Raw genomic sequence first — 21,976 nt, forward strand, 5'->3', positions numbered from 1 at the left:
AGAGAAAGAAGTAATGAATGGGAGAAGTGAGACTACAATAAATCAACATGTTTACAACTCTACTTGGATGAGGTTTTTTACATGAGATACTCCATTAAAAAAAATTAATCTTAAGGCAATTGCATCTCCTGAAGTCAGTATGACCTTTGGCTTTTTTTGCTAGTTTCATTTGCTGGGTAAGATGTAGAAAACCAGCTGACCTATAAGGTAAATTTTCAGTTGCCATGGCAATGTGTCTTGTTCATGTTCTGAGTTTGGAAGAAAGATTGTTCCACGCAGCTATTTTACGTCTAGGGCAATATTCTTTGGTGGCAGAATTTTTTTGTTTTGGTACATTAATGCTACAACTCTGTTCTTCCTTTCCCAGCTTATGGAAACATGGCTCAGCCTGAACATTCCCCTGTTAAAATACAGTTATTTGCATTTTTTTGTTGTAAGAACATTCCTTAAGTCTGGAGGTAAATGTTGATCCATTTTGATAGCTTGGGTGCAGCAACATACTGACGTGAATTTTCACCATTAAGTGAAAACAAACTGGAATCGCTCCACCTTTGTTTCCATGTAGTTTGAACCAACTAAAGTATGTCCTGAACTAGCGAGTCTTATAAAAGTAATTTAATAGTACATCCTACCTATAGTGTGTCTCTTACGTATTAGATTTCTACAGATCTCCATGTGCTTTCAGTCAATTCAGATTCAATTCTTAAGTACTGCAAATTGCTAATTTTGATCAATTCTTGCTTAAGGCCACAAATGGAGTTTGTCTTGTTTCTTTTGCCACCGTTAGTTCTTTGTTTTTCCACACGCCACCTTCATCTTATTCCTAAGGTGAAGAGTCAAGCTGGAGCAGGCATCCTGGTTTTCCGTTGGCTCAGGGCAGCCTGCAGCAGTGGGAACAGGCTGCACACAACTCTGGAGGATTAGGAAAGCACGTTGACATGAGTTGGCCTAGTGTGATACGGCTTGGAAGTTTCACAGAATGGAGGGCTCCTATATTTGGGTAAGAAGGACCCCTTTCTGGTCATGTTTCCCATTTCAGTTGCATGTGACCTTCATTGCCTTTATAACCTGCTTGGTTTCATTGAACTCATCTCATTTTTCTTTCCAAGTGACTTCACACGATGGTGCAGCAGCTGTGGCACTTTGCACAACGCTTCTTCTTCTTCTTGGGGTGGAAAATGGTCAGGATTGCCTCATCGAAGACAGTCTTAAGGCCTTTCTGTGTGAGGGCTGAGCACTCCAGATAGCACTGTGCTCCGATCTGAAATAGAGAAAATGTGAGTACCTGCTGCTGGGACAGACAGAGCAACCATGTTCCAGCATCCTCCTACATGCATGTGTGTCCTGCCGCAGAGAAGCCCAGACCTTTGGAAAGGGGGTCAGGTCATCGCTCTGCTTTGCACCTGGCTGTCTGTGGGATTAAGGAACAAACTCAGGTGGTCATCCTGAGCGACGGAGCAGGGATGAGCAGCAACACCAGTATCTCACCACAGGGAGTTAATGGGGAGCAGGAAATGATTGCACAACCCTCCACAGAGAGGGGGACTGCACCCGTGTTCGAGTACTGGACCAGGAGCTTGGCCTCCTGTCTGTGCAGCTGCAGGGGGTTTCAAGGAGATGCTGGGTTGGTAGCTGACCCCTTCATACACTTGGCTCTTCTCCCCTGACCTGTCACTCTTGTGTCCTGTCTCCTGCAACACCAGGGAGCTGCTACCTGGGGGAGGGCTTCCAGATCGTTTCTGGGAACTGGGAAGCATCATCTTGGGATGAATCTCTTGGGTGTGCTGGTATGAAACAAACACACACAGTGGCCTGGGAAAGCAGCCTCAACTTATTGTTGCTTATTCTGCTAACGGATGCTCTTGCTGGCCTTGGAGGGCCAGCGCCTGTAACAGCCCCTACAGCACTATAGAGGTGGAAATGGCTGGGGTCCAGATGCCTGCATTTCAGAGCTTGAGGAGGGCTTTCAATCCCCCTACCTTCCCAGGCAAAAGGTGAAATAGCACAGAAATCCTTGGAGCTCCTTCTTCTGTGCGATGGATAAGTGAGAATCAAGTTGTCCCTGCTTTTTTAAGGGGCAGGGATGAGTCTGGCATGAGACAGCTGCAGAGGCGTTTGCCACACTCGCCTCCTGGCAGAAGCCAGAACAAGAAACACTTGACCTAGGCAAAGTAGGCAGTAAAATCTCGTTTGCTGCCCATTTGCCACCTGCTGCCCTGTGTACCGTGCTGCTTTACTTAGACCTCAACTGGGTATCGCAGCAAAGACTGCAACTGTCTGTGTCTGGGTCCAGCCTGTTTGAACAGAGGCTTTAATCTCCAGCTGGGACCAGCAGGACGTCACTCTGAATGAAACAAACCCAGCGGAGAGCTGTGATCAACTGATTTCATGACACCTCAGGAAAGCTGTTACCTCCTTTGCTAGCTTCACGCCGTGCTCATAGGTGAGTGGTTTCTCCTTCATGTAAAGCAGCCGAGCCAAAGTTTTGGGATCATCCCGGAGATCAATCTAGTAGAAAATGCACAAACACTGTGCTCAGTACTGCCAGTTGTAATTCTCAAGAAAGATACTAATCGCTTTACAAACCCACCGTCATGTCTTTGCGTAAGGGCATCTGTCCTCTTCACCTAAGATCGTAGAATCTTTTAGCTTGGAAAAGGCCTTTAAGATTATCAAGTCCAACAGTTAACCTAATACTGCCTAGTCCACCACTAAACCATGTTCCTGAGAGACAGAGACCTTTTAAATACCTCCAGGGATGGAGACTACGCTGCTTCCCTGGGAAGCCTGTTCCAATGTCCAACAACCCTTTCAGTGAAGAATTTTTTCCTAATATTCAACCTAAACCTTCCCTTGTGCAACTTGAAACTATTTCTTCTTGTCCAGATGGTACTTCAGAAATGTATTTTACATGTATTTCCACCCCCCTTTTCTATCTTTTTCCTTTTCCTTTTTTTTTTCCAGTTTAACATAATTAACCTCACTGGCAGGTTATTGGACCAGAGCTCAGATAGCTGTGGTACAATAAAGATGTGGTTCTCAATGGGTCTTGCGATGCATCTTGGAAAGTCGGTGGAAGCCTGAGCCCCATTGGAAGGGGAGGCTGTTGTGACTCTGCACTGCATCACCCAAAAAACACCCTGACAGGCCAGACAGATGCATCTCAGTCTGACTGACTTGAAACAAAATCCTTTATTTCCATGGAAAACACCGAAGTGAAGCATTCCGGCATTTCAAACCCACCCATTTTCAGAGTGTGTTATCCAAAGGGTAATACATTTTTTTTTTTTTTAAATGGGTGTTTTAGATTATTCCAATGTGGAAAACAAAGCCAGTGTTTGAATGGCTGGACTTTCCTATGGCATGAGGATTTTGGTTTTGACCAGAATTTGAACTCTTCCTCTAACTTGTCTTAGGTTACTGTCCAGGGTTTGGACATTTTCCAGATGGTTGTATCCCTAGTTCTCACAGTCTCTAGCCACTCTGTGTCTTGGAAGCAAACCCATATTTAAGGCATTTTAATGTGATTGATAGATTCATAAATTTTAAGGCTAAAATAAAGTGGTTTGAGCATTTAGTCTAACATCCACTAAAACACAAGCAGGATGGTGAGTCACTAATTGCAATGTTGATGTAAAAGCATGAAAGGAGGCCACTTCCTTCCTATGTCTATAAGTAAATAATTTGGTTAATTATTCCTATTCTTAAAATTTAATTTAAAGTTTAGATTCTGCTTCTAACCACAGACTTTGAGGGTTTTTTTCCCCTGTCACTAAAGGCCTGCCAGAAATCTTTTCTGCCTATAGATATTTATGCCTTGATACCACATTAATATTCATTAAAATAGAAAATGGGATAAGTTTTGCTCGTTGTGACTAACATGATGGGACATCTGCATTCCCAGTCCCTGAGTTTTCATCCAATGGGGAAGTCTGGTTGCATTTTACCTAAGAAATTAAATAGGAAACCTTTCCAGAGAGCTCAGGCTCCAGCCACCCCTGGGGTGGAGTAGGAAGACCCTCTCTCTGGAGACCCCCATGATGATCGGTGGTGCCCCAGAGGAGCATTACCTGTGTTCCTATGAGGACATAAGGCACGTTGGGCATGCAGACTTTCAACTCAGGCACCCACTCCTCCTGGACGTTGTGGTATGAAGCGGGGTTCACCACTGAGAAGCAGATCAAGAACACGTCCGTGTTGGGGTAGGACAGGGGTCTCAGCTGGTTGTAGTCCTCCTGCCAGGGGGAAAACAGCAAGTGCATTATAGGGTGGGGGATAACTACAGATGGGGGCATCACGTCAGCTTTTGATTAACTGCTCGACACTGTCCCTCCATGCTCATGCTCACTCATACCCTCTGGGGAGCTGCTGAGCAGTCAGAACTCATAGAATCATAGAATCATAGAATCACTGGGTTGGAAAAGACCTTAGAGATCATCAAGTCCAACCGTATCTGTCCGCCACTAAACCATATCTCTCAGCACCTCATCCACCCGTCTCTTAAACACATCCAGGGCTAGGGCTGCCGTTTTGTCAGAACCTTTACCCAAAAAAGCCAACACTTTTTGTGTGTGTATTATCCGTGGTGATGCTGGTGTAGCGAGTAATGCTAAACCGCGGCTGTCACTGGTGGTGTCATAGAAGTTGATCTTGAGGCTGGATGCACTGACCTCAGCCCTCTGGCATAGGAGGGCTTCCATCTCATGGGCTTCCATCCCATCCTGGCAAGTATTACTTGACCATCACTGCTAGCTAATATTTGCGATGACACACATCTCTACGGCTTTTCTGTTAATATTATGGTCTTTCTATTCCCCAGTAGGCATTATAGGCATGACCATATACAACACATACGGGTCTCCAGGCTATTTGTTGCCATTGCAGACATGTGTAGTGTTGCAACAACATGTCAGTCAGCAGAAGACACTCGTCTTGAAAGCACAAAGCAGATCAAATCCAGCCTGCAATGGCTGGGTAAATCACTGCAGGTGATTTAGTGTTCCCACAGGCCCTGGACTCGGGAAAGAGAGATGTCTTCTCTTCGTGATAGCTGTGATGAGGGTGAATTTTCAAACAGCTCAAAGCGCAGCTGTGTCATGTCAGGAGCTGGATAGCGTAGCTGAGTTTCAAGGAAGAATTTGGGTCTGTTTTCAGGCTTGAGATGTTGAGAGTGAGCAGAGGTTTTGCAAGCTGCGTGGAAGTATTAGACTGGCTCTTTCTGACAGTGAGGGCATATGTAGCTGTGTCTGGTTGGTATTGTTCAGTGAAACCTGTTAGAAAATTTCAGTACAAAGAAACAGATGCTTTTAGAGGAGATACACCTGTTCTGAAGACTTTTTTTGGGGACTTCCAGAATTTAAAAAGGGCAACACAGTGTTGGAATGTGGGAAACAATAATACATGTTGCTATTAAGCCTGACTGAGACAGAAGGCTTTAGTTTACAGTTTCTGCATTCTGGGCAAACCTCAAATCTCTGCAGTGTGGAATTTTGGGTTATAATTGTCTGAAACTTCAGTTGGTGAAGTTCTGCGTCGCAGATAGTGAAATTGTTAATAACTCAATTAAAAAAAAAAAAGAAAACACTTTCATTTGAGGTAAGGAAAACTCAGATGAGGGGCATCAATTTGTGCCCAGATTAGATGGTGTCTTAATTCAGTCTTGTTTCTGTCTTGCTTTGGTTGGGTCAACAAATGAGAGGGATTAATTATGAATTGGGATTGGTAAATCTTGTGTCTGAAGTCTTTTGTTCATTGAATATGCAGTGATAAGGTGACCCAGACTACATCTGAATCGACACCAGTTTCCAAAAAATACTAATGAGTAGTGTACAAACAGTCTGTTCCAACCTTTTCTAAACAAAACATCTGAATTATTTATTCGGAAAGGAAGTATAAAGCCAAATTTAGCCCCGTTTCATTAAAAATAAGTTTAAAGAAACATACTAACTCAGAAACAAAATGGTTTGTTTTGTCTAACTGAATGTTCATTGTCTCAAACCCACTTCAACCGGAAGAGTAAATTCCCAGCTACCACCTCCAGCCCCAGAGCCACATTATTTGGGGTAAAGCCAGAGTATTTGTCAACTGACTTCTGTCTTTCCACTTGCACAGACAGCATTGATCTGAAGAAGAATTTACATAACAAAAGGAGGTGTTTGGAGATATCAGCCCAAAAAAGAGTGGATTCTCCGTGTTCAAGGAATGACAGGAAAGAAAACTCAGATGTTTGTGGGAACATCAGTGATACAGGCCATGAAGAAGCAAAGTCATTGGGTGGAGATTTGGACAAGGCTCTGGAGGTGACACCTAGCTCCCACAGGTGAGTTACTAGGGGCAAAGTGGATGCCAACATGATGGGAGCAAAGGAGCAGTTGCATTACAGGGACAGCTGAGTTCCATGGGGGTGAGGGAGGCCTGGCCTGATGCCAGCCTGATTATGGGACATTATTTTAACCCAGAACATCAAACCTGATGAATTCACTGATATTATGCCACAGTCAGCATGGGCTGATACTAGGTGCTTGGCAAAGGCACTTGCTGTGTTTTCAGTTTAATTGCTGCAAATCAGCCTCCTAAAACACCCACGTGGTGGCAGCAAGCACTTGAGGAATCATGATTTAGGATTTTTGGAAAGAAATTGGCTAAAAATAACCAGTTTCAATATTCCAGACATACATATTTAGAGGGGCTGGAGCTTATTGTACCATTAAAATTACAAACTAAAAGCCAAGAGCACTCTGCCTGACAGTGACAGCTACAGGAGTGTGCATTGCATTTTATTTCGCTTGTTCCTTCAGACCCCCTACAAAATCCTTTTTCAGGAGGAGCACTCCCTATTTATGCTAGCAGCACAGAACATTATATAAACTGCAAGGAGGGACTGCCATGTATCATGTAGCAGAGGTCTCATTTTGTTTCAGGGCACACGGGAGCTCGCATAGATGCATTAAAGCACAAGCACAAAAGTAAGAGTCCATCAGAGCTTCCGTATTTCCCTGACTTTTCAAGCTAACAGGAACCTCTGGACGAAACCAGACAAGGGTCCTGCGTCTGTTCATAGCTGCTGTCTTGGAGAAGGCTATAAATCCTTGCAACGGACCGTTGTGAGATGTGGTGCTTCGTGATCATTTCTCATTCAGAGACGGTTGTTGTCAAGCAAGCACACAGGGTAAAAAAGGGAGTGGACCTTTGTGTGGATATGGGGCATATGCAGAGGTGCTGCAGCTAGTGACAGTACTGTTTGAGAAGGGACGTGAGTCCTTGTGGGGTTGGGCTGTAGCTGATCATTAACTTGTTTTCCTGGCTCGTGCTTGCATTTTGCTGTCTGTTGTTTAGGGAGTGCAAGGCTTCCCTGTCACACTGCCTGGCTGCGGCTTTGGCATGGAAATGTCAGCACCAGGCCTGGCCTTGCTGCGTTACGTGCCTATGACTTGCCGGGGCCGAAAGGCACCAAGTGATGTTGCTCCCTCCCAGCTCTCGCCACCAGCAGCCTTGCAGCACTCACACCCGTGAAGTACAGCAAAACTTGGTTTTTTTACGTCGCTGCTGTGCTGATCTGACGTACGCGCCCTGCCATGTCAACCCCTTAAAGTACCATTCCCAGGTACTCCACACCCGAGTCCAGCCTGGGGACGGAAGACCAGTGTTTTTTTCTCCTAGGACTCTTTGTGCCAGGGATGCAGAAAACCAGATACCCCAGATCTGGGGTCTCTGCCAGCTCTCCCGTCAGGCTGACAGAGGGTCCTGCTGCAGGAATACATTTTCCAATTGTTATTTCATTAGCATATGTTTTATAGCACCGTAATGTCAAGTGCTATTTTTGGCTATGACGTTACACCAATGCCTTTGGAAAGCCATACAACACAAGGAGAAGGAGGGAGGAAACAACCCAGATGATCTGTTGTTACAGCTTGAGCATGTGGGAAGCATCATCCTTTCAGACTCCATGGAGATACAACCTAGTCATCAAGAAGTGATTTATACTCTGAGTTTTGACTAGATAGCCACGTCCTCTGGACCAAGGTCTGAAAGGGCAGTGAGGCTGAGGGGTTAGAAATGGTGCTTGGAGGCAGGTGATGCTCTGGCTAGTTTGAAGCAGGAGGTGACAAAATGACTGTAGAGGAACGGATAGAGGGGTGACGTTTGTCGAAGAGTCAGATTTGTGTTTCTTCTGACTCAGGAGGACAAATAAGGGGATGAGTTGCTGAGGAAATGGCTGGAAGGTGGAATTGTCAGCCCTATAAAACAAGTAGAAATATTAAGGCACTGGGTAAAATGTGACTGAGAACTGAATGTAACTCCAGCCTCATTTACAAAGCCTTGCAGTGCTGCTGGACTGTGACAGACGCGCTCCGAGCTCTTTGGTTGTGAGTGGAAAAGTGAACGTGCATTGAACATGGGACAAGGACTTGGGTCCTATTTTGGGACTGGCTTTTGGATCATCTGTTTGCATCATGTAAATAGAAAGGTTGGGTGGACTGTAAGTGACACCAAGCTAGCTATGAAGCGACCATTGCACCTACAGACACGTGATAAGAATAAAATGAAAAAAGTGTAACCCAAAGCATAAAAGCCCCAGTTCTGCTCAATGCAGGTTTGTCTGGAAGTGACTTTCCTGAGGCAGTTTTTGACTTCACTGCACTCTGCTGCAAAGTATATTCTGTAATAAGTGGCCTTCTGGAGACAGGAGGGTCTCCTCCTGCATTGTTTATACATTTCATAGCAGTCAGTCATGGCCAAAAAAAGCACAGCCAAGTATTGCTCCTGAAAGCAAAGCCGGGAGCTGCTGGGTCCCAGAGAGTAAAACAGGTTCCCAAATCTACTTTCCTCTCCTGCCAACTATGACCAGAGGAGCGGGTGCATGGGGGTTCCAACCTTCCCAGGCTGGAAGGGACCTGGGACCTGCTCCCTCCCCTCCTGGCAGGTGATCTTCTGCAAGGTTTCTGTGCAGATTGAAGTCCTTTCTTTATTCTGCCAGTTGTTGGCATTTGGAGGTAGGAGAGGGGAATTTCACCATGAAAATGTGTTGCTCCCTGTACCCTTTTCTGCCCTTCTGACAGAGCAAGGCAGTGAGAAATACTCTCTCCTCCTCTCCAGGAGGTGAAATCAGCCCACAGACCAGAGCTCCTCTGCAAAATTTTAGTGCAAGCACACTGTGCCAGACTGTGGACATTGGAAAGAGTAGAAGCATTATTATCTAAGCAAGCATGGAGTACAGACACTCCTGTAATGGACACCCTTCTCCTGGGAGAAGGATGTTGGGATGGATGCCAATTTGACTGGGTTACCATTTAAAAAAGTCAATATCTGGTGACCAATAGACTGGTGCTGGATTGTATTAGTTTTCTGAGCTTGGAAATGGGAATTCTCTGTATCTCCAATGCCACCATGTGGTAGATGTAAGAAAACACTGACTTCAGGTGAAACATCATGTTTGCGTTAGGAGGTAGCTACATGGGAGGCTGAACAGCTTAATCAGGCTTTAGTTTTTAGCTTAGGCAAAATTCAGTCGTACGGATGAGTGTACGTGTGTGTGTTTTATTGCTGAACCAGAACGAAAGCTCTGTGTAGACAACAAAAAGGTCAGCAATTCAATCATTACAACTCACAACTGTTAATATTTGTAAACAACCCCTCCCTCCCAAACAGCACAAACAAAAACCCCCCAGTATGTGATAGTAACAAACAAACCATGGGAAAGGAAATTTAGAAATGTTTTGCAGTAATTTACCTGCCCTGCAGTGTCATAAAGTCCCAGCAGGTGCTGTTGTCCTCCCACAGTCACAGTTACTGGAAGAGAGAAGAGACGTTGTTTATGCACGAGCCAGCGGACTCATTTTTATGTGTTTTTATTCTAAAATGCTAATACACCCCTATGCTAGACACATTAGCATTTGTCTTACAATACGCGTCCTAAACCAACCCAGAGTTTCAACCCAAATTGAAGGCAACCTGAAGTCACAATGGAAGCAAATGCTTTGTGCCAAGCTCTTAATTCTTCACAGCCAGCCAAGACAGACGACCTGCACACATAGGGACCTCGAGACCAGAGGATGTTTGCTTCTGTCTCTGCAACCCCCAGCTGACCCCATGAGGTGATAGGCCTTGAAAGCACAAGAGCCCCGCTGTGAGCATTGGGGCAGGTTTGCCATGGATCATTGTGGGTTTTTTAAAATTATTTTATTTGTTCCAGGGTGTGAAATGATGAAACGTTCAGCAGTGGTTGATGTTTGATGGGTCTCAGTGGAGATGCATTACCTCTTAGGCAACCTGTCCTGTCCTGTGTCACAGTCATAGGTCAAGTGGCAGTGCTTCATATGTGGGGCTCTGTAGCGGATGCTCCAAAGGATGGGGAGGAAGAAGAAAACTAGTATTTGCAGGGATATTGAACAGATTCTGTTGCAAATGAAGGAAAGCATGGCTGAGTTTATTCATCACACACTGTATGTTTACTCCTTTAGTAGAATTAACTTTGGACTTAATTTAGAGCCCATTGACAAGGATGACAATGCTTACTCATTGCATTTGGATGAGCCCAGTTATTAGCTGATCTCTGTAATCAGTGTTATTTTGTGTAAAGGATGCGATCTGTGTTAATAACATTTAGTTAACCAGTTAATCTGCTTAAATCATTACTACTCAACTGGAAAGAAAGGGGGGGAGGGGAATCCAGTTCCACTTGTTAGTCAACGGGAAGACTTTAAACACTAACCAGGAGATTTGCTCAAAATAATAGTATTCCCACAGCCCACGGACTACTACTTGTTTTAAAGCAGGAGGGCAAATGGCTGGGATAAGGGTAGAGCTGTGGCTGTGGTGGAGGGCTAAGACTGGTGTTAATCAGCTGATCACAACTTCCCATTAATGAGGGCTGTGAAAGATTAATAGTTATTTTTAGCAAAGAGGAGGCTTGAAAACATCACACAGGTTCTTGCTGGTTTTATTTTGGGTGGGGTTTTTTTTGTTTGTTTTTTTTTTTTTTTTTTAAGTGATAAGACTTTTGTAGGAGAAAAGCACCTGCCAGTTGATAGAAGTTAATAGTTCCTGCACTGGGGAACAATGTCCTGTTTGAAATCTCTTAGACCTGAAGTCTCTGTCAGTGTGGCTGGACAGACTGATTATTCAGCAGCTTTACTTGCTTTCAAAGTGACACAGTAATTTTTCTAGCATATAACCAGAACAGAACTGACAACCTGAAAGTACAAAGGCTCAGCGAGGACCAAACTTGCTGATCAGGGCAGGACAGGCTGCACTCACCCGCTGCTGGGGCTGTCTTGTGATGTGCAGGGAAAAGAGATGGGAAAGGGGCAGAGTGCCCTCCTCCTGCTCCTCCGTTCAGGAGTTGGCTTGTACACAGTGCAGTTCCAGGGGAACTCAAAATGGGCTAGATGTTGAGTATGGATGTCCATGGGAGGAAGAGCCCAGGAAAGAGGTATTAGGGTGGGGAAAGGGATACCAACACAGGCATGAGACAGTCCAGAATTTCATTCAATCAACCTGAATTGAATGAAATAATTTGAACTAAGCCTCCCCAGCACCCCGGTTTTCAACTTTTTGTGGTGTTGGGAGTCTCAAAATGTCCCAGTAGAGGTATGAACTGTGTAAGTCTGCTGACAGTATGCTTGCTTTTCTTAGCTCCCTTCTCGGAAGCAGTGGGGGCCACAGGTGGTCCTGCACAGCTCACTGGAGGCAATCAGGAGGCCTGTGGATTTTTCCAGTTGCAACCTTGGCCAGCCGTCAACCTGCCCTTGTGCCAAGAAGTGCCGGAGCCAGACCTCTTCTGCTGATTTTACTGCGCTCAAGGATCAACTGTGGGAAGATGTGCCTGGCAGCTGAAGGCAATTTTCCAGCTGCGGTGCGTTAGCCGTGCAGCGCTCAGCTGCCCGAGGTGGTGGTTGGGACTACACATGGTGTTTGGGACTGCGTGTGAACATCAGTTGCGTTGTCAGTCCTTGGCTGAACTTGTGTGGAGACTGAAGAACATCTCCAAGGCTCGCAGGACAGCTGTATGGCCATGGGGTGCATGGAGGTGCAGACGATCTCATGTGTCTGATGAATATGAAGAGACATTTGTCATACGTCAGTACTGACACAGTTTTCCAGCAGAGTGAAGGGAAACTGAGCTTTCAAAGATCAGCTCAGGTCTTCTGTGTTTTAAATTTTAAAAGTTGCACTGAAATTTACTCTGTCCAGGCTCAGGCTGCTGGGAAGCTTTGCTGGCCCATCTCTTGGTGGCATCTGACTGACAGAGCTACACTGGCAAGAAGCCCTGGTGCAGATACAGCTTGCTGTCTTGTTCCAGTCGTTTATGGCTTGGAGATAAGCTGTTTGAAGAGAGGTTCAGTCCATCTCTGGTACGCTATGCCTGACCAGAAAGATGTGCTGCAAGAGTTCCTATACTATTATCAGTGCTCTGTGGTTCATGAAATCATGGTGGCTATTTTGCATTAGGTCTGTGGAGCTACACACTGAACAGTTATTGATAGTCTGTACAGTTCAATTTGGTTCTTGGTGACCTCTGGGAAATGCTGAGGGGGAATAAAGAGGTTGATGGTGTTCTACCATTACTCATCACATACACAAGGGCTAAGGAATGCAAGGGCCTTTGGAAAAATACACCCTGAGTCTACCCGGCTTGCACATCGAACTTTAATTCTCCTTATAGCATCCTGCCTCTTATGGGTCCTGCTGTGAATTTCTGTGCAGTACCAGTCATGTATTTTCCTTTTATTTATTTATTTTATTTTATTTTTCGCTCTCCTTTTTTTTTCCTTTTTTCTCTTTACCTTTACCTTTACCTTTTATTTCACTTTCTCTGTTTCTTTTCCCCATCAATCTTTATATTTTCTTTCTTCTTGTCAGTTGTTCTGTCTCATCATCAGAAGATATCCTTCCTGTCCACATCACCTGTCTAAGTTTACAGCTACCACCCCAGCAAAACTGTCTTGTTGGCTAAACTACAGCAACAGGCAAACTGCTGTCTTTGGATTCCTGGCTCTGAATGCAGTGGGGACCAAATGGTCCTGGCAATTCAAATAATTGCTGGCTGTTGAAAAAGCAATGTCTCGTTTAATGTATTGGTGCTGAAATTTCCACCACACTTTCATGAAGGCAAAACAGATGTCAAAATAAATGGCTTGTGCCTGTGAAAACATCATGGTAGTTTTATACTGAGTTCATCAGTCTGTCAGGTGAAAGGCTGTTCAGTGTGTCCACTTGGTAGGTCGTATTTATGAGCTGAGATTGCTCTGCTAGATTTGTAGGCCTTACATTTGGCTTTATCTCAGTTTACTTTTATTTACCCTCTTACTATCTTTTCCTGTTCTCCCAGTGGCCAAGCCTATGGGAAGCCAATGCGGAATTCCTTCCCAGTCACTGAGGTAATGCAGGCTCCTTTACAGGCTTGTGAACTCAGCTTTATGAGCAGTCTTGTAGTAACAAGATAAATACTAACTCTCCTTTGCCATTTACTGGCTATATCGATATATTAAGCACTGAAATGGCATAACGCAAAGTGCAGTGGGGACTGCAGTAAAATGTGGATGAATACTTGCACTGACCTGGTTCTCATTTGGCTCCAGCCTGGGTTGCATCAGACGATACAACAGGGCAGACGTTTTTCTCCTTTCACTGGGTGGTTTTACCGAAATGTAGGATGTATAAAACACTGCTTTTAAGATGTTAGCTAGATCATAAATTAGCTGTGTATTGCTTGCTAGAGTTTGAGTAACTATTTTGGGTCATCTCTAGGGCTCTGTTGCAGGTCTGTGGGCCTGGGGGTTTTGCTAATGGACTTCGACACTGAGCTCTGAAACATGCTGTCCTGCTTGAAGGCCACAGCAGGAAGGCACGGTGCTAGATGGACTGTGTGGGCTGGAGCTGGGGTGTGGACCATGAACTGGTCTGAGCTGGGAGATCCATAAATAAGTGATTAGGTTGTGTTCCTGGGGAAAATATGACAATTTTTGTTGATATTCTTGTTGGCCAGGTTGCCTCAGATCCACCTGTCATTGATCAGTCTTTGCCAGCCTCTTCCTCCATTGTATTTCATTCACTCGCAGCAAAGCCCTTGTGACTCTGTGGGACACAGTTTTCCCTTGGAAGAGCCCTTCAGCCACGGAACAGCAACATTCATGGCCTGCACTGACAAAAAGGGGATGTCAATTGTTTGCTGCCCTCTGAGAATCTCTTATCCTTGATTAATAGTGCAAAGCAACACGGAAGTCTCTGGTATGACACCAGACTAGGATGCAATAGCTCAGACATGGTTAGCTGTGGTGCCGCAGTGTGGATGTGTACATGATAAGGAATTTTTCCATGTCTTGGAAGAAGTGCTTGCAGAACCAAATGACTGTGAAACCACTAGCCAGAATATAATAGCTTAGACAATGTCTAGTGTGATCTCACATGGGAGAAGTCATCTATTTATTCAAGCGCCTTCCTGCCAATAATTTAATGTCCAGCTGCTTTGAACAGAGATGCCAGGAGCATGACAGCAAGCAGAGATGGTAGCACCTGCCTGGATGGAATTGCTTTCTCATTTTTTTGGGCAAATTAGTCTGTGTCAAGACTCGAACTGTCGCAGGGACCATCTCGTGCCCTTGTCTTCAAGCTCTGACTATTAAGTTTGTGTATTTGTCTGTTCATTGTGATGATATCTACCAGATACATGTTACTTAACACAGACTAATGGCCACAGGTATAAGAACAACTGCATTTCAGGTTGACCTACTGGCAGTAGAAATGCTCAAGTCTCACTTCCAACTGGTAAATAGGGTGAAATCAGGAAGATGTACAGAAGAACAGTTTTTGGTCAGCTGCAGTGGAGTTTAAGTGGAAGTTTTGGGTTCTTACTTCTCTAAGGGAGGTAGACACTTTCCAATTTTTAGTTTCTAGATAGGAAGCTCTTTGCATGTGTGCCTTATAGTTTTCCTTTCACTTCCAAAGGGGCTTGTTCATACAGGCCTCACTCAAGAGGGAGAAATACTTTTTTAAACTCTTGGCTTCAGCTTGTTCCCAGTTCCACAATGCTACTTAAAAGCAAACTTCTTTGGTCCTGCTTGTATTTGTTGGGCGAAGCTCTACATGAAACTATAACTGGTCCTGGTTGGTATTGTATATAGGTCAGTTACTAAGGAGTGTTGTTTACTAGTAATGAGAAATAAATTAAGCAATATTTTTGTCTTTAAAATGCATATGTGCATGCACACACACACACATTTTATTTATAAAATACACATATGTATGTATCTTTCCAGTTTCTAGTTGGAAACTTTCAGTTTTAGAGGGGAATATTTTGTCTTGACTTGGGGAAGCCTAATCATGCCTAGGACATTTGGGAAGGGGAAATATTCAGATTCACAAAGGAATATAGACTTTATTGGCCAAATAATGGGTAAACCGCTCCATACTCATTCAGAGGGACTGGAGCCACAGTGTCACCTTGCAGGACTAGAGCAATTCCAAGGGAGGTAAGAACAGAATCTTCTCCTCAGGTCTCTCGATATATGAGGCAGCTGATACCCCTTATACCTTGTGATTATTTCCTAAATCTGCTGCAACACCAACCCATAAAATCAGAACATCTTCAGCAATGCCAGAACCATTTGTTTCCAGCTTCCTCTGTGTAATTTACCAGAATAATTGTCAAGTCATTCATATGGAGTCCACCTGCAGTTAAGAGTTTTATGCATTTTATGCATTGTATTTGTGCGTGTGTTTTCCTCAGTTTGAGGTTTAAATTTAACTCCTCAGAAGCGGGCACCAGTCAGGGATTTCCCCGGGGGGTTTTACTCCCTCCCTGATAGAGCAGTCATCTTTGCAAGGCATGACTCAAGTCCAGACAGTATCTTCAAGAGCAAACGCATTGTCTGTGGACTGCAGCAAATGTCAGGGCGTCGCAGGGACCTCAGGTTCCTTCCTCTGTCACCTTTTAGAGTGATTTCTGTGAAGTTATCAGTATACTTAATGTGTGTTCTCCAGCAGCTGATATCCCTGGGGATACTCATGATATGATTGCTTGCTGGGTAACATTTTCTTTCCTTCCTGAACGTAATTTTGTGAAAGTTTTTGTAATGAACTGGGAATCCCCCTCTTCTTCACATATATCTGGTGCTCTCTAGGGCTTACCCCAGGACAGGAATCTTCTTGTAGGAGTTTGTTTGAAGAAGAACAACTTTAAAAAAAAATTTTTATAAATTGTCTTCTTTTCATACCATATAGTTCCTAAATGAGGGTCTGTGTGGCTGAAATGTGAGGATTCCTGTTATGCTTAAACTAGGGACTGAAACTCAAACATGTCTCAAAGGTATTTAGGTCTCTAATTCCCTTTGGTTTCCATAACAATCAGGCGTCTAAGTAATTGTACGGGAAGCTGGGAACACTCAGGAAATCTGCAAATGAAAGCCCTACTGATGCTACAGTCTGGCACAAACCAAAGGAAGCTGATCAAAAGAAGAGTAAGAAAGACGTTAATGGCATGTCCCCATCATTCAGGCCAGGAATGACAATCAGCTCAGCTGAGATCTAACGACTGTTTCCCATTTCAGCTTCTTGGAAACGTTCCCTTTGCTTTGACTGAATGCAATGCTACAACATTGTGTGGCCAATGCAGCCAGGGCAGATAAGAGCTGGTGTTACCAGAGCCCAGTGTCACCCGTGGTCTGCAAGTGCCCCATGACTGAAGTCTGGACCATTCTTCACTTCCACATGTGAGGGTCATGTCCAGGAATTCGAGTCACATGTTGCTCAAGGCATGTTCCCCCATTTCCTCCTTCATGACAAATGATTGGATTGCAGCCAAATTGATGTTGTACCTCAGACTTATTCTGCAGCTTAACTATATTCTTTCTGAAATTAAAATCAAAGGCATGTTATTTTGGCCTGTAGTTGGCCTAAATACCACACTTCAGATGTAAATTGTGCTAAATGTCTGTCTTTAATTGTTCCTGTAATCATCTACCACTAGTTCCTGCAGGCCTCTGAGAGCCAGAATTTTTCAAAAGAAGGGCTCTGAGTAAACCTCATCATCTTCTGTCACCTCATCAGTGGATGAGATCTATGTTCTGCTGCGCAAATACTTTTGCCCATCTGATATTTACAATATCTGAAAAGCATTTCCAGTCTGCTTCCCGCGGTGAGAGCACAGAGGCCTCCGGGACTGGGATTCAACTGATTTCACTCAGTGTAGCTCTTGATCTAATGAGGTGGTGAGGAATTCGCTTTGTCTTTAGGCCACAGACGTTTAGTGATTTTAAAGCCAGATAGGATTCATAGCATCATTTATTCTGCTCTAAATAGCTTATCTAGTGTCTTCCTACAAGGCATATTTTCTCGTTCTTATATCATTCTTGTAAATTTTTTCCAAATTCTTTTTCAAGCAGTTGCTATGACTAGACAGTGTGGTCTAGCAATGGTTTCATTAACGATCTAGCCAGAGGTAACATGACTTTCCTATTTCTACCTGTCATCCTCAATGGCTGATCTAAAGCTCGCATTGGTTGATTATTCTCCTTATTTAATGAGTCTTGCAGTACTTCATGCTTTTCTTAAGGCCAAAGACAAGTCATTCTTGGCTTTTGTATTTCTAATCCTTTTTATTATATTCTTTTTAACTCTGCGGTTATATGGAAAACCCGGAGACTGTACCTTAAATGCCCACTGAAGGCTTCTCACAAAAGGGGAGGCAAATAGTTATGCTCCCACAGCACTCTCATGGGAGGGAAGTCAATGTTTAAAGAATTCTGGAAGTCTGGGATTGACTGTGCAGAGACAAGCTTTTTTCAGCTGGACATTTCAGGTACTTCCGGAAGCATCAGAGAAGCAATATCTAAACACTTCTCAATGTTTCCTGTCCAGACATCTCTCCATTGCCTCTAGGGATTGCTCTTCACCTTGAACTCTCACTTCTCATGCGTGGCAAGGGGGACCCCCTCCCCTGTGCCATGTCCCTGTGGGTTTGAAGATTCCAGTGGAAATATTTGGAAAATGCCCACCCCCAACTCACCCTGCAGGTGCGCTGGGGAAGCAGGATGACACCAAATGTCAGTTCTATTGCCCCATTCTGCCACAGGAATAGATTGATCTAGACAGTGCCATCCTATAGGAAGATTCATGGCTTGTACTATATGGTTTTTTAGCATCTTGAGAGGAAGAGGGCTACAGCTCTTCACAGCTGGGTATTTGCTATGCAGAGACAGCGAACAGAAGAGATGTACCAGTCCACCAACCGTCTTTATTCAAGTAGCTGGTATGAAACACTGTAAATCTTTAAGAATGCATTGAGAACTCAGACCTCAGTGTTGGCAAGCTAACATGACAAAGAACACAAAAGCAATGGAGGTGGATTAGGAAGATCAAGCAGAATGAATTCGGTCCAGAAATGGATGAAAGAGAATGGAAGTTCCCAAAGCTTTCAGAACAAGTACAACACTGAAACATGAGCCAGCTTCTTCCCAGTCTGGGACATTACTTATTTATAGACAGAATGAATAAAGTTGATTTATCGGAATCATTGACCTCTTTGTTTGTAAAATCAACACTGGAGGATTTCCCCTGCATCTCAGTGAGTTACTGCTGTGCTAATCAATCCTTGAATAAATTCAGCTTTGCCAGTAGTGAGTCCAAGGAACCTTGGTGTCTCTATTTTCAAGAAAAGCTGTGCCCAGTTTCTCCAGTAATACAGTCCTGAGGGAGCTCTTGGGACCTCAGTGTTGTACAAAGCTGTGCTAAGATGGAAAGGTCTAACATGATTACAGTGCTTGGGGAATTGAAGAACAATTGACATTGTGTCTGAATGTTTTGTTAGATCTCATTCTGTCTTAAATGGAGGGCTGTGCAATGCAGCAGACTGGGAGGTGCTTCCTGAGTATTTTAACTCACTGTGCAGCATCAGCTGTCCCTGAAGAAGGCAATTCTACTCCTGAGTTAGAAACTAATAACAATTGCTGAGGTAAATGCACTGAATTTGCAGGTAGACTCTGTTTTGTGCATTTCAATAATACTCTAACTGAGGGTCTTTCTACTCCTTATTGAAAGTAATAACACTAAATCCAACCAAATGCTAGACAGAAGAAAAAATGTAGCATTAAGTAATATAAATAGATAGAACCTGAACATGTTATTAAAAATATTATGATTGTTTCTAAACAGTGAACAATACTAGATATCTTCTTGACCCTGATGGAAGAGAAGTGCCCTTCCTGAGACCACATGATTGTCTGTGGCATTGAGGTGAATGAAAGAACAAAATTTTGGCTATGACTGTAGTGTATGCATATCCAAGAAATGAAAGGCAGCATGTAGATTGTTTTCTATATTGTTCGCTCTACTAAATATTTTTGAAAGTTTCATCACAAAAGCACAGTATCTAGGAATACCTGTTTTTCTGGAGCTGGGTTTATGAATCAAGTCAATAGCAAGGGTGGTAGAGGTCTGAAATTATTAAAGTGCAACTAATAATTGAAATAATCTAATAAGTATTATAACTAGCAATGCTGAACTGACCCTCAAAAGACCAGATACTACGGCATTTTCAGTTTATTTTAACACAGATAAAGCCAGTCAAGACTCTTTAAATTAACTGTTTACTGAAACCTAATTCTGAGGGATTTGGAGTCTTCTAACAGTGATGCTGAGGTCATGGTAAGCAGAGCATGGAGTGTGAATTTTACTCCAGGGAGGAAAAGTGGGAATAAAGGGAGCCTTTGATGGTTTACCTAGCTCCTCTCTCTTGTCTGTGTAAGACAAAATTCCTCTAACTGTACTGAGTGCTGGGGAAAAGACTATCTGCAAAGTTATGTCAAGCATCTGGTTATCAAGGGAACACGAGACTTGTTAAATAGCATCAGAATCAATGGAAGGTTGGTGTCATAATGAGACAAATTTCACTGAAATATATCCAAGCAGTACACAGGGTGTTTCCCAGAGCATGGGAGGACAAAGCTCTCTCTGTGGTTGGGGGGAATCAAGGCAGCTCTCCACAACTGCTCAAGGATCAGAGCTAGGGCTTTTTGCCTGGAAGGGAGAGGAAAGCAGTCTGGAGAGGCAGTGCTGCTTAACAGCACTGGCTCTTTGCTGCAACAGTGTCTTCTTAAAAACACCAAGTACAGATGCCAAAGCTAGAAAGGAAGAAAAATGTACATATTTTTCTTTCATACATAGAAGATTTACATATCTTTTCTTTCATACAAAATATACACAGAAGGAGACATGGGGGGGTCTTCCGTAAGAACCTGATATTAGGGGAAATGCAATTGATGTGCTTTCATATAAAGCAGGAAGAAGCCACTATCTTGGCTGCTGTCTGTGCAGAGCCTGGAGTCCCCTCTGCCTTACACTCTGGTGCCAAGCATGCTGACCAGGTCTGCCCTGAGCTGGCTGCTGTACCCAACGCAAAGATGTGGCTAGAGTTGAGCCAAGGTATTTTGGGTGCTGACCTGTGTGGCACGTGTGTGTGTGTCCCACGTGTTGCCATGTGCGTTTGAGCCAGGCATCTGCAGTTGGACCTGCTCCCCGGCTCAAAGTGCAGAGCAGTGCCTCAGGCATCATTCCAGGTTATGGTAGTGTAACTTAAAATAGCACCTGATCCTCTGAACTGTGAACGGCTGGGGCAGGGGCACATTTGGCACAATGAACTGAATCTAGCTATCTCCAGTGTGATGCATTGCATGATGTGCTAAGGTAGGTGCGAGAGTTCAGGAGCACTAGGTTTGTCCAAACTCCAGTGTGTCCATAGCTGACATTTTACATACCATCCATCCTGTTTTGGGCAGGGGGAAGATTAAACAATGTTTTGAGGCACCTTCCAGCACCAGCCTCTCTGATGCATTGTCTGCATCTTGTTTAAATTTGACCTTAATGCTGGCTTTTCCTGTGCATGTTTCCCCAGGAGGCATTGCTTGAAAATGAAGTGTCTGTTATTGAACCCAAGGAGGACCACGACAGAAACTCTGCTTTGCATTTCCCAGAAACAGAGTCAGGCCCATTGTGCTTAGCATCAGGACCAAAATTCAGCTGCTATTTACCCTGCATCTTGCAGATTAGTCAAACATTTGTCCAGCAACTCTAACACTATATGACTTAGGAAGCAGAAATGCTAAACACTGTAAACAAAGAACTTGGAAATATTTAAACTTCTCGATAAGAAAATCTGAAGAGTTGTTTTTTTTTTTTTCTTGGCTGCCATGAAGGTTTTAAATATCGTTAATGCTTTGTCTGCATCCTGCTGAGAAGCCGTCCACTTTCCTTTCCAGTGTGGCAGCCACTGCAGACAATGAAGTGATTGTAATGATGGAAAAGCAACAGATGCAGCTGGATGAAATGCCTGGTCTAAACCCTCCACGTGTTCGTGTGTGTGCACGTGAAAGGGAGAGAAGGTGAGTGCAAACCTGAGCATAGGATACCCTTATCCTTTATTCAAGCAGGATTGCACTCGTGCGATATGGGGTGTGATACACCGCCCATGATCCGAGAAGCGTACCTCTTGTTCCCAGGGATGGTTTGGTGGCCTTTTCAGCACAGACTGGGTATTGCAGCTGCACGTTGGCTGCAGCCCAGCCCCGGGTGTACAGAAGAGGTGCTAAAGTGCCTGGGTGAGCTGAGGCCAGAGGATAATTTCATTTAGACAGATGAAACAAATCCAAATTCCTGTACCAAGCTGGACAAGATCTTTCAACTAGAAAATGTGATTTTTACAGAATCAGAAGTTTCCATGGGAAGCTGTCACTTTCAAAAGAAGAGTTTGGCTGTTTCCGTTGGGAGAAATGAGTTGAAATTATGTGAAATAACTGACCCTGAGCTGAACCATTCCCTTTGTCAGCAAGACCTGAACCACTTCATGTAAAGCCATAATGGCGTGCTATGACCAGTGACTCCTGCACTGGGAAGAACAGCCCTTGGGGGGAATCCAGCCATGCAGACCTATGATGCCAGGGAGGCACCATGGGCATCTTGGCGGCTGGCGGCTTGCTGGATGATG

General features: G+C 44.1%; 1 protein-coding gene across 1 annotated transcript in view; it reads right to left on the reverse strand.

The window, feature by feature from the left end:
* Positions 1-799: 799 nt before the first annotated feature.
* The window catches only part of RHOJ (ras homolog family member J), a 55,722-nt gene continuing 34,545 nt past the window's right edge, over positions 800-21,976 (reverse strand). Inside the window, exons 2-5 of the mRNA XM_010153138.1 lie at positions 9,731-9,789; positions 4,071-4,235; positions 2,413-2,508; positions 800-1,261 (exon numbers count right to left, since the gene is read on the reverse strand). Coding sequence (XP_010151440.1) covers positions 1,115-1,261; positions 2,413-2,508; positions 4,071-4,235; positions 9,731-9,789 — 467 coding nt within the window. The 3' untranslated portion in view covers positions 800-1,114. The remainder of the gene's footprint in view (positions 1,262-2,412; positions 2,509-4,070; positions 4,236-9,730; positions 9,790-21,976) is intronic.

The sequence above is a fragment of the Eurypyga helias genome, unplaced genomic scaffold (assembly GCF_000690775.1).
Source record: "Eurypyga helias isolate BGI_N326 unplaced genomic scaffold, ASM69077v1 scaffold12686, whole genome shotgun sequence".
NCBI lineage: Eukaryota > Metazoa > Chordata > Aves > Eurypygiformes > Eurypygidae > Eurypyga > Eurypyga helias.